We start from the raw sequence: 13,663 nt of genomic DNA on the forward strand, positions 1-13,663 counted from the left end.
CCATTGTATTTGCAGGGGTTGTAGGAGATGTTTGTGTGTTCTGCATAAGTAGTGTGTTACATCTCTGTGAGTGGATGTGTTCATTAGAAACATAGGGTCAGCTTCATGGGTTCAGCTCTGGGTCACTTGACTGGGGGCTCAGAATGGAGTAGTTAGCAACCTTCTGAGCTGCTGCCCTCCTGCCTCTCCCCTAAGTCTGCATTGGACCAATTCTTCCTCTATAACAGACATGTCAAACACAAGGTCCGGGGGCCGGATCCGGCCCGCGAAGTGGTTTCATGTGGCCCACGAAGCCATCCTGGAAACAGTGAGGGAACGGCCCACACTGCCTTGGCCCTGGCCCAGAGACCCTCCTTCTGCCAGAGACCCTCAGATCTGTCCCACTCCTGCCCAGGCCCCCATAGGCACCCTTGATGCGTAGGTCATACGCACTCTAGCCACGCCCACCCAGTAGGCCACGCCCACCCTGGCCATACCCACCCGGCCCCTTGAGGGCAACCGCAATTCTGATGCGGCCCTCAATGAAATTGAGTTTGACATCCCTGCTCTATAATGTTTTTCTCTGAAGGCCCTGATCTAACCTAGTTTTGCTTCAAATTTTGCCTCTCTTTTTCTGCTTTGTCTGTCACCCCAAATTTGGTCCCGTTCTGTTTGGCCTTTGGAGAGACAAGACAATCCTGAGTGAACAATTTCTTTTGTCATTTCATTGCATTGGAAATAAATGGGGAGCTGGAGACATTTTTTAGAGGGCTTCACTATTGAGATGTATATATTCATTCTCTCTCTGCCTGGGTTTCTGTATATTTTACTAGTAATTAACTTTTAATTTTTTATTATTAAACAACATCTCCCTATCCCGTGTCCATGGGAAGGACTCGATAGGTGGACCAAAATCCCAAATCCAGTCTAAACATCTTGATGACTAATTATATGCTGTCCTAATTTGCAGGGATAATTCCTAGAATTCTCTGCTACCTGGTTGCATTTGGAGAGCATCAGGATGGGGAGGGCTAAGTCAGCCTCTCTGTTTCTGAAATCTGTGCATCAAATAAAATTTCTTCAGGGTAGACATTTGATTTTGTAGGAACACAGAAAGTTTGGATTGGTAAATAGAAATTAATGCACAAATAAATGCTGAATTATGACCACAGAGACCTGTAAATGTACTTTCACATGAGTAAGGCTAAAAAGAGATGAATGAACATGACTCAACTTGCATGCTAGATTAATACTTAGTTGTTTTTTTTAAAAAGTTCATGGCAAAGCTAGTTTGTATTTTCTATCGGATTGATTTACTGAGAAATATCAAAGCCTTTAACTTTGCTAGAACCTTACTATTACTTTTTTTAATCCTATCCACCCACTCATCCACTCCCTTTTTCTTTCTCCTTATTTAAAGTATTTATATCTTGTCCCTGAAGTATACTGATTTTCTAGGACAACATAACATTACAAATGTTATGGGAGCAGTTAATGGCAACAATTTAAATAATAAGTGATGGTGAAGTAAAAACAAAAGTGACATTAAAGTGCATTTAAAGTTGAAAAGAGCAAGGAAGTCTTTCAACTTCTTTTAGGGGGAACTGTTGGCAATTGAGTAACTCACAGCATAATAATCTCCAGATGCATCATTTAGAACTTCTTCCCTAGAAAGCATCTCATGGTTTATAAAGTCTTTAGGCAAATTCAGTTTGGTTTGATCTGTTTGATTCAATACGGGTGATCCAATGTTGTAGTACTGATGTTTTGTTTATCACAGTTGTAACATGAAGTTTGATCTTTCTATCTTATACACAGAATGATGGGATAACAGTTATAGTTGTGGTCATCAAACTAGTAGATCTTATAAATGAAAGATGATAAAAATCACTTACATAAAAAGTATATTATTATATATTGGATTGGGTTATAATGGGTATGCAGCACAGGCAATAGATTCTTTGGTGCCCACTAAACATTCATGGACCAAACCCCACATTGCATGGGTTAGCAATGAATAGGCATATAAAAAGTAATGGAATCTAGTATACTTGCCTTGTTTGTAAAATTACTCCTCTATCTGAATAAAATAATAGAATAATAGACCACTGAGTCAAATCCCTGCTTAGAGCAATAATCCAAATTAAAGCTTCCATGACAGATAGCTTGACTACAGCCTTGACTACATTCAGTGAAAAGGAGGACCCCAGCACCTCTCTGGGTAATTGTTTCTAAAATTGATTTGCTATTTTGATGTTTTTACAGTAACAGTCAATCTGAATTTGTCGTCTTGTAATGTAATCCCATTAATCTGTGTTTTGCTTTCTAAAATGATACAAAATCTTGACCTTCTGCTTGACACCTGTTCAAGGGCCCAGAATGCTATCACAACTTCTTCATGAATGAAAGCAAATATACGTGTCCCAGGATAATGTTGCAGGATCCAATCTACGTCAGTCACCAGGACCAGAGGTTTAGTCTTCTGAGCTTTCAGACTAATGCTGGAGTCCATCCTCAAGCAAAGTCTCTCTACCGTAATGTGTGTCACACACATACCAGTTGAGAAAAGTTGCCTGAGGGTGGGCTCCAGGAAGAGTATGAGAGCTCAGAAGAGTGACTGGCCCAGACTGGATCCTGCAAAACCTCTTCAGTATTTTTGCTCAGGCCTAAATATTCTGAGTTCCCTCAGTTTAACAAATAATATATATAGATACTTCAGAGGACAGCCACTCATTCTGGAAAATAATCGGGCAACCTTAGAAACTAACAGGTAGGTGCTATATTTCATTGTAACCAAGTGCTCTGAAGCACCTACTGGAAACTAAATCCAAAGTTCTGCACAGCCATTAAGAGAACAGAGACCAAAGAGAAGGAAATATTTATAGCGACACCTCCAATATCTATATTTGTTAGCCAGACTCCATGTTTTTATTGTAATGAAAGCATTTGTCGAGGGGAAGAGTATATCTTGGGAAAAGTTAGAAGTGCATCTGGTGAGCTTGTAGATTTCATCTCAGCTCCTTGTATCCTGCTAGACTGTTCCTTCACCATTCCACTATCCCACCAGACAAGGGAATATCTTGAAGGGAGAAATTTTGATTTGGTGCTAGTTGAAGACTGGCAAGCAGGTGTTATCTTCTCACTCCTCCAATGTCTTCCTTGCAAAGTAAAATTGTTTATGTGCTTTATTTGTTTACTTTACAGGATACCCAACTCACGCACCAACCTCATCATGAGCTAATGATGGAAAATCTTCGGCAGAACTTTTTTTCCTCCTCGCTTTTTCTTAATTTTTCTTTAGCTCGGATAGTTTCAAATCACCTTCCTGTGTCCCACAATGATAGTTACAATTTTTTTAAAAACAACAACAACACAACAGTTGCTTTTTTTTTTAGACCCTGCTAAATATGCTGAAGCAACTTATACTTGTCCCCTCTACAGACCTGGGACTCTCATACACATCTTTCTGCAGAACCCAAGGGAGGGGAGGCCTCTCCTGCTCCCCTCTCACTTGCCACAAAGGGGCTTCTAGCCAGATCTAAAGGTGTAGCTGCTGCCGCCGCTGCTCTCCTCTTAAAGAGGGCGTGGCAGGAGGAGCAGCGAGAGGGGAGGAGGCTCTGATTGGCCAAAGGGGGTGGGTGGGTGGGTGGTTGGGAGGTAGGGAGTTTCCCACAATGCCCCGCTGCAGCCAGTGCAGCCGCCGATGGATGCTGCGGGAAGGGGCTGCCATTTGCAGCCGCTTGGACCGGCGGCTCGTCGAAGGGGCTTCATTCTGGCTGCGACGGCAGCAGCCGCCCGCCGCCCGGCCTCTGTCCCCGGCTCAAGCCGATCTGCTGGGCTAGTTCCCGGCGCTTTCTTTCTCCGCCGGGCTGCTGTCCTTTCAGCACCGCTATGAACCCTGCTTCAGCAGCCGGGGAGGAGAAGGGGGCTGCAGGAGGCAGCGGTCCCGGCGGCAGCACGTGCCGTGGGGCCGAAGGCGGCGGGGACCCTCGCAGCGCTCCCGCCACGGGGGCCGACCCAGAGGTGCCTGGACTAACCGGTCAGAAGGAGGACTCTCTGGAAGAGAAGCTGAAGAGTTTAACCTTCAGGAAACAGGTGTCTTACAGGTGGGTGAAGAAAGCCAAAAGGGGAGGGTTTTTTGGTTCTCTGGGGGTACTTTGGCCCACCTGGTGAGTAGGGCGCCTCCTTTTCCTGCTCTATGATCAGCGTTGGAAGTTCTTTGGGGTGAGAGCGCTCACGAAGTCTCCTGTCTGTCCCTCCCGGTGTTGTGGGCTTTGCATATCCCCCACCATCTCTCTTACCGAAGTGCTCTTCCAGTTGGGATGGTGTGATTTCTTTCCCTCCCTTCACTTCCAGGCTGCCTATGATGTGAAAAGCAAGCTAAGGAGATAATTTCACTTTGAATTCAGTCGCAAAACATGGGGGGGGGGGGTTTGGCGGCGCGGGATGTGTGTGTGTGTGAGGATTGAGAAGAAAAAGGATCCAAATGATGCATTTCCATTCTTTGACAACCAGGACTCCTGTTCTTGAGTATATGATAATTAGCTTGGACAACTATCCGGGTTGCTTTTCATTGGGTGTGGGGGGGCATGTTTTAATAAAATCTGACCATTTCCCTTCCCCGTCTAGTCAACAATCACATCAGAAGCAGGTATGCTTGCCCTGAGAGATATTTTACAACTAAAGCCAGTTTATTAAGAACAGAATGTAGTATGTAATGTATGTTTCTGTGTAAAGTCATTATGCATGCAATCAGAAAAGCAGCTGTTACCCCAGATCTTGTATTCCTTTTTGTTTAATATGAAAGTGAGATGATCGATAATAATGCTATTTAAAGTAGTGCTGCAAAGGAGTGTGCATTCCTTTACACAGACCTATCCTTTGCGGTGATAATGATTTTGATAATGTGTGATGTCATCACGGTTCTTGATAGAATAGTGGAAGTACATACGTTTGTGAGAGACTGAGCCATCATAGAAAACGCCTAAAATACTGGGTAGCTCTGAAAGGGTTAACATTGCACAGAAAGGTAATTTTGTATCCCTTGAAATCAAATATGACCTATAGGCTTTGGGAGTTACACTTGTCAGAATAAAATTGCAAGCCATGTCAGAGATGAGGCTGAGGATAGCATCTCCTTTACCATGAAAAAAATAAATCCTGATCTTGTTTATGATCTTTCTTCAAACAAGCAAAGCTTCAGGTGAAAATTGTCTGTGCATATAGACTTTAGGATTAGGGGGAGTTCAAAACAGTTAACTGCTTGCCCAGGAAATCTTGTTATTTTGGAGCCCTGATGCTTGAACTAAAAAGAAGAAAACAAGCTGAAACTAATATTGATTACTGGCATGGAGAGCTGGTGCAGTATTTCCCTGGAAAACACTTATTTCGGGTAGCACTGACGACTGTTGAAGGCTTCAGGAGTCTTCCAAAGAACAAGTGTTCCTATCCATTTTCAGCACCCCAGTGAATCATTATGTAAGTCTCAGTATAAATCCAGTTGATAGCTACATTATGTATCTGCATCTTCTGTTTAACAACTGAAGATCAAGCTGAATCAGAGGTCAGCGAAATTCAGTTACTTGGTAAAATGCATGACTGTGTGTATTTTAAAACTGTTTGCTTCCGTTTTCTCTACTAAGCCACTAGATTCTAATTTCTGTTTGCAAATTTTTTTAAAAAAATTAGATCTGTGTTGATTGCAAGGCCAGCTTGGAGCCATATAAAGCTATGTTCTGAAAGCTATGGCTGAAACTCACCTCTCTGGTGCTCCATATACCCAGGTTCCTACAGACAGTCAGGCAGGCATCGTGCAATTTTCTTGATTCCAAAATGGGATTTTACAGAGGTCTTATTATTGTTGCCTTGTGTTTGTGAGTTTCATGTAGTTTTTTTTTAAATCAACTCTGCTATCCTCAAAAAAAAATGAGCAGAGGAAAAAGAAAATAATTCAACAATGCTTTTGGATTGTATGCTGGAAGCTCTGTCCAGAAAATGTTCTTTTATGGATATCAGTTCTTGGTAGTCCCTCTTTCATCCATACAACTGAAAAAACTAAATGGAATGCATAGGGATGCAAGGTAAAGAGGCTCCAAATATCTTCAAGTAAAGAATCAATTTATAGGGGCACAAAAATGGTATGAAAGTAATATGAGTGAAATTAATACAAAAGAAACAAAAGCGGTTAACTCAAACCACCATCATTCTAACTTTTTTTATCTGGACATAAAAGCTTTCTTAATTTAAAAAAAGGTAAATGTGGAGTAATCCCTTCATGGATTACTGCCTTGTCGTGGCGAAGGGGCTTGCGTAATTCAATGAAGCTATGGGCTATGCCGTGCAGGGCCACCCAAGACGGACAGGTCATAGCAGAGAGTTCTGACAAAACGTGATCCACTGGAGAAGGAAATGGCAACCCACTCCAGTATCTTTGCCATGAAAACCCTATGGACAGTACCAAAAGGCAAAACGATATGACGCTGGAAGATGAGCCCCTCAGGTCGGAAGGCGTCCAACATGCTACTGGGGAAGAGCAGAGGGCTAGTACTAGTAGCGCCAGAAAGAATGAAGCGACTGGGCCAAAGCCGAAAGGACGCTCAGCTGTGGATATGTCTGGTGGTGAAAGGAAAGTCCGATGCTGTAAAGATTTTTTCTCCATAGGAACCTGGAATGTAAGATCCATGAATCAAGGAAAGCTGGACGTGGTCAAACAAGAGATGACAAGACTAAACATTGACATCTTAGGTATCAGCGAACTAAAATGGACAGGAATGGGTGAATTTAATTCAGATGACCATCAGGTATACTACTGTGGGCAAGAATCCCTCAGAAGAAATGGAGTAGCCTTCATAGTCAATAAAAAAATAGGAAAAGCAATACTGGGATACAATCCTCAAAATGACAGAATGATCTCAGTTCGAATCCAAGGCAAACCATTCAATATCACAGTAGTCCAAGTCTATGCCCCAACCACCAGTGCTGAAGAGGATGAAATTGACCGGTTCTATGAAGCCCTACAGCACCTTATAGAACTAACACCCAGAAATGATGTCCTTATCATCATGGGGGATTGGAATGCTAAAGTAGGAAGCCAAAAGATAACTGGAATAACAGGCAAGTTTGGCCTTGGAGTACAAAATGAAGCAGGGCACAGGCTGATAGAATTTTGTCAACAGAATACGATGGTCATAGCAAACACTCTTTTCCAACAACCCAAGAGACGGCTTTACACATGGACATCACCAGACGGTCAACACAGAAATCAGATTGACTATATGCTCTGCAGCCAAAGATGGAGAAGCTCTATACAGTCAGTAAAAACAAGACCAGGAGCTGACTGTGGCTCAGACCATGAGCTTCTTGTTGCAAAGTTTAGGCTTAAATTAAAGAAAGTAGGGAAAAGCGCTAGGCCAGTCAGGTATGAATTAAATCATATTCCTGTTGAATATACAGTAGAGGTGACAAATAGATTTAAGGAATTAGATCTGATAGACAGAGTGCCTGAAGAACTATGGACAGAGGTTCGCAACATTGTACAACAGGTAGCAACCAAAACCATCCCAAAGAAAAAGAAATGCAAGAAAGCAAAATGGCTGTCTGAGGAAGCTTTGCAAATAGCTGAGGAAAGGAGGGAAGCGAAAGGCAAGGGAGAAAAAGAAAGATATGCCCAATTGAATGCAGAATTCCAAAGAATAGCTAGAAGAGATAAGAATGCCTTCTTAAATGAACAATGCAAAGAAATAGAAGAAAACAATAGAATAGGGAGGACCAGAGATCTTTTCAAGAAAATTGGAGAGATGAAAGGAACGTTTCATGCAAAAATGGGCATGATAAAGGACCAAAATGGCAGGGACCTAACAGAGGCAGAAGAGATTAAGAAGAGGTGGCAAAATTACACAGAAGAATTATACAAGAATGAGCTTAACGTCCCTGATAATCACAATGAGGTGGTCACTGACCTCGAGCCAGACATCCTAGAATGTGAAGTGAAGTGGGCCTTAGAAAAGCTGAGCAACAACAAAGCTAGTGGAGGTGACAGTATTCCAGCTGAGCTATTCAAAATCTTAAAAGACGATGCAGTAAAAGTGCTACACTCAATTTGCCAGCAAATTTGGAAAACTCAACAGTGGCCACAGGATTGGAAAAGATCAGTTTACATTCCAATTCCAAAGAAAGGCAGTGCCAAAGAATGTTCAAACTATCGCACCATTGCACTCATTTCTCATGCTAGTAAAGTTATGCTTAAAATTCTACAAGCTAGACTCCAGCAGTATGTGGATCGAGAACTACCAGAAGTACAGGCAGGATTTCGAAGAGGCAGAGGAACTAGAGATCAAATTGCTAACATACGCTGGATCATGGAGAAAGCTAGAGAGTTCCAGAAAAACATCTACTTCTGCTTCATTGACTATGCTAAAGCCTTTGATTGTGTGGATCATAACAAACTGTGGCAAGTCCTTAAAGAGATGGGCATACCAGACCATCTTATTTGTCTCTTGAGAAATCTATATGCGGGCCAAGAAGCAACAGTGAGAACTGGACACGGAACCACTGATTGGTTCAAAATTGGGAAAGGAGTCCGGCAAGGCTGTATACTGTCGCCTTGCCTATTTAACTTATATGCAGAGCACATCATGAGAAAGGCAGGGCTAGATGAATCAAAAGTTGGAATTAAGATTGCCGGAAGAAACATCAACAACCTAAGATATGCAGATGATACCACTCTAATGGCAGAAAGTGAAGAAGAACTAAAGAGCCTGGTGTTGCGGGTGAAGAAGGAGAGTGCAAAACTTGGGTTGAAACTAAACATTAAGAAAACCAAGATCATGGCATCTGGCCCTCTCAATTCCTGGCAAATAGATGGGGAAGAAATGGAGGTAGTGACAGATTTTATTTTCCTTGGCTCCAAGATCACTGCAGATGGGGACTGTAGCCAAGAAATTAAAAGACGCTTGCTCCTTGGGAGGAAAGCCATGGCAAATCTAGACAGCACACTAAAAAGCAGAGACATCACCCTGTCAACAAAAATCCGTATAGTCAAGGCTATGGTCTTCCCAGTTGCAATGTATGGCAGTGAAAGCTGGACCATAAGAAAGGCTGAGCGCCAAAGAATTGAAGCCTTTGAACTATGGTGCTGGAGAAGACTCCTGCGAGTTCCTTGGACTGCAAGGCGATCAAACCGGTCAGTCCTAGAGGAGATCAACCCTGACTGCTCTTTAGAAGGCCAGATCCTGAAGCTAAAACTCAAATACTTTGGCCACCTAATGAGAAGGAAGGACTCACTGGAGAAGAGCCTAATGCTGGGAAAGATTGAGGGCAATAGAAGAAGGGGACGACAGAGAATGAGGTGGCTGGATGGAGTCACTGAAGCAGTAGGCGTGAGCTTAGATGGACTCCAGAAGATGGTAGAGGACAGGAAGGCCTGGAGGAACATTGTCCATAGGGTCGCGATGGGTCGGACACGACTTCGCAACTAACAACAACAACAAAATGTGGAGAAAAATAAACTCTTTTTGAAATGAAGGAAATGATATCCTTCACATATTTTGGTAGACTGTTATTTTTTCATAGCTGTTGGCTTATGATACACACAAGTCCTATCTGTGTTTATTTCATTTCACTTTATTCTTTCCAATCTTTGCAGATTCTGCTTAGTTGCAAAGATTATTTGCTCAATGAATTACAAATGGAACACTTGCATAGGAAATACTAGCAATAGTTAACCGGGTCCTATAGTTTTCCACTGCTGGAAAATACTGAAACCTAGAGAAAGTATTTCAAAGTTTGGATGGTTGTCAATCCAGTCAGATTCTGTTGTGTCCAGAAGTGTAAAAAAGACATTTCTAAAGCAGCTTTGAAAGGCTCACAGAGCTTTCTGAAATATAGCGTCCCCAGCAGCCTGACTCCATGTACATCATGGGCTATTTCTTTTGACTTTGTAAAAAAGACCCCACAATTTCACTGTTAGACAGTTCCAGAGTGATTAATTCTCAGCTGTGTGACCATCACTCCAGAACAGGGGTGTCAAACTGCCAGCCCGTGGCCCGGTTGCATCATATGGAGGCCGCACTCACCCCAGGTCTGGCAATGCAAAAAAAGTCCCGATATGTCGCGACACGTCACGTGATGCGGTGAGTTTGACACCCGTGCTCCAGAAGATTTCTATTACAGCTGTTGCCTGCTGGTCTAACCTGTTTCTTTCTTTCTTTCTTTTTAATAATTACCCTGAAGATTGATGTCAGATTTTCTAGTAGTAATGAATTGAAAGTAGAGACATCAACAGGTGGCTTTGGTTTTCCAGGTAAGGATGCAATGAAAAAGCAGAATGCTGTGTAGATTATGAACTTGTATGTCACTGTCTTTAGCCACAGCCTTTAAAGTATTAAAATGAAAGGGGATTCTGTACTTCCTTGCATTTCCAAGCAAGAATAAAGTTTTTGGTAAACACAAAAGGCTAAAGCTACATTTGGCATGCACCTATGAACCTATCTTTTGTTTGCAATGATCAGGTTTGTCCCCTACTCTTTATTGGCAGTCCAGTATGAAGAAAAGGGAAAGTAGACTCCATGTCTTCACTCATAGTTCCAGCTGGACCCTTCCCCCCCATGAGTGCTCTCTGCTATATTGTTTGAGCATTAGCTATAATATTGTTCTCATTAATAGTCACCTTGCAGTTACTTTGTAAAAAGTTGGAGGAGAGAGTCTTTAATCTGTAATGTGTCATCTAAGCAACCCCACAGTACTAAAAATAGCACAGTTAAGGAGGGAAAGGAAAAGAAAAGTCAGGGAAAGAATTATGTTCTATGATCCGTGTTCAAAGAAATGGTCAATTACCTATTCAGTCAGCATTTCAAAAAGGAATGGGAAGGGCTACCATCCTATTCTTTGTGCCAGGCAAGAATATTGGAATAGTATTTTCTTTAATATTTAGTATCTTGGCTCGGCTACTCCCTGTAGCTTTGTTCTAAAGCTCTGGCTGTATTCAGATGCTTAGATGGAGCTAATCCATTTACTGATGATCCAATTATTTCAATGCAACTCTGCCAGGTAACCCCCCTTTTAAAAAAAAGTGGGACTATCTTTTGAATCAGAATTACTGCTGTAGAGGCCCCAGCAGCACTACCTGTTCTACTACTGCCCAAAGCCTCAGTCAGGCCTGAGAGTTCTTTGCATGGGTCTTGGCTTTAAACCTATCAGGCTGGACCAATGGAATCAAAAGGTTCCACTGGCATTCCTCCTCCTTCATTTTCAGCATTATCATTATTAATATTTAAATTTATATGCTGTCAAGATGCCAAGGGACTCTGGGTGGTTTATTTTTATTTTATTCTGCAGTAACTCTAGGGGGTCTCCCCATCCCAAAGAGCTGATTTCCCGGGTAAACAACTCTTCAGTTGGACAACATTGAGATGACACAGGCAGTAGAGAGGACACATTTCTTCACTGCCACTACAATTCAGACTAAAATTAAAATAGGATTCTTAACTAAAAGGATTCTATTATGTTTTAAATTAATCTTTTGCTAATGGTGAAAGCATTGCCTTGAGTGTCCAAAATATACATAGATGTATATAAATACGGTCAAGGACGGGATTGAAGATATCTTGCTAATTTGCAAGCACATCAATTCTTAGTCAGACCTCCATTCTTTGACTAAGAAAACAAAGCTGGTCATGGCCTATTGTAAGCATGACGTGCCCAGAGGACTTTCTCTAAGGCAGCTAACTATAGGCAGGCACAGTAGACACCCTTAATGTATACTGACTAGGGTGCCCAGAAGATGGCAGCAAAGTGATACAAAAACTAACCTTTTACTGCTGTCCATTGGTTGTCTGGATTTTTGCATCCCAGAACTGTTATCCCACAAACTGCTAGTTTGTTCACTTTGTAGATATTTTTTCTGAGTTGCCACTGTGGCTGTACCTCTCTAGCAATGATCTGCGTGCCACTTCCTCAAGTTATTAACTCTTCTACTGATGACCAATGTTGGGATGAGACCAGTTTGTCCACTTGAGCAGATTGCTTTGGGGTCCAGAGAGTCTTGCTTATTCCCTCATGAAGTGACCTTATCATTTCTTGTTAACTCCACAAGGAGGTCCACAAAAAGTGTTGGAAAAGTGTCCATCAGCCTTCTGGGATAGACAGTCAAATTTGCACCTGAGTATGCTATAAGAAACCTAAAGATAAAAACTCGTTAACTATTGATTTGGCCATACAAATAGAATCATAAATACATGTCCATCTACCCATCAGTATCCTTAGTCCCAGGCCACAAAACAAACCTAAGTGCCAAGCAAAAATATGTATTGGGCCAAATATTAACCAAAGCTCATTGCTGCTTGCTTCTGACAAGACAGCCTCAGCATAAATATTAATTTTAATTGAGGCCAGTGATTCAAGGAAAGAGACTGTTAAGAAGTGGAATAATTGCACACCAACAAAATCTTACAAAGGTATTGCCAAAGACATACAACCTTTTTTGGACCAGGAGCTGTACATAGCTTTTGAGTAACATGCTGTGAGCTGTTCTGAATGTTTTTAAAAATGAAATTAAACACATGCAATAAATATGACCATTTTCCATACAACTAATAACTATTCTCATTTAAGAGTCAACAGCAGCTTTGGAAATGGCTCTGAGGGCTATACCAAGATTGTAGATAGGGTCAGCTTGTGTATTCCTCTTTTAGATCAATCCATTTTAGAGGCTGATATTATTCCCAACACCCAGCATCTTTATGGACATGCCAGATGAACATATTCTTTCACAATTAAGTCTGGTTTTCCAGAGCAGAGTCTGTAGAATGGACTGAGTCTGGGAGATAAACCGGAACTTACAAACTCCAAAAGCTAAGTAGAGTTGGTCTTCATTAGTACTTAAGAGTACTATACAGGAAAATTCAGGGGTGTACACTAAAATAAGAAAAAAAAATGGAAGAAAGCAATGGCATGCTATTTCATATTTTTCCCAAGAACTATAGTATGTTGACTTATCCATGAATGAAGTTTGAAATGCAATTGACTTTCCTGATCAAGGAAAGATTCAACCTAGAAATAAGGAGAAATTTTTTGACAGTGAAAACAATCAACCAATGGAACAATTTGACTCCAGATGTTGTGGGAGTTTCATCACTGGAAGCTTTCAAGAAGAGTCTGGACTGCCATCTGTCAGAAATGATGTAGTGTCTTCTGCTTGGGTGGGGGGTTGGGCTACAGGGTCCTTTTCATCTCTATTGTTCTAATTCTAATTCTAATTCCTTTATTTCTCAATTATCTTGAACACTACACACTTCCTAATATCATAACACTCTTTATTATATGCTTATAGCGGCTTCAAATGCTCATTGCACAAACACACTAGGTCCTTAGCCAGCTTCTGGAACCTCTTTTCTACTAAATGTGGAACAACAGCACAACATTAAATATCTTCTGAGATTCTAACCCATTTTCTTTGTCTGTTTCTTTGGAAAGCTCCTATTTTCCACCTCTATTAATGATGTTTCTGTTTGGTGTGAAGGGCCCCCTGCTAGTTGGAATAATGGAACCAGGGTGGTTAATCTGACTATGAAGGCAGCTCAGTACATCTCTGTATTTAGCTCTCTTGTGCCAATATGTTTTCTTGTGTTGAAGAGCAAAAGCAGGCACAGAACTGAATTGTATATTTAGATCCAGTAAGAAATATGTG

General features: G+C 41.6%; 1 protein-coding gene across 1 annotated transcript in view; it reads left to right on the forward strand.

Annotated features, from left to right (window-relative positions):
- Positions 1-3,870: 3,870 nt before the first annotated feature.
- The window catches only part of DGKI (diacylglycerol kinase iota), a gene marked incomplete at both ends in the record, with an annotated part of 275,825 nt that continues 266,032 nt past the window's right edge, over positions 3,871-13,663 (forward strand). The window contains one exon of the mRNA XM_083365474.1: positions 3,871-4,085. Coding sequence (XP_083221600.1) covers positions 3,871-4,085 — 215 coding nt within the window. The remainder of the gene's footprint in view (positions 4,086-13,663) is intronic.

The sequence above is a fragment of the Vipera ursinii genome, assembly GCF_947247035.1.
Source record: "Vipera ursinii genome assembly, chromosome: 6".
In the NCBI taxonomy this organism is placed as follows: domain Eukaryota; kingdom Metazoa; phylum Chordata; class Lepidosauria; order Squamata; family Viperidae; genus Vipera; species Vipera ursinii.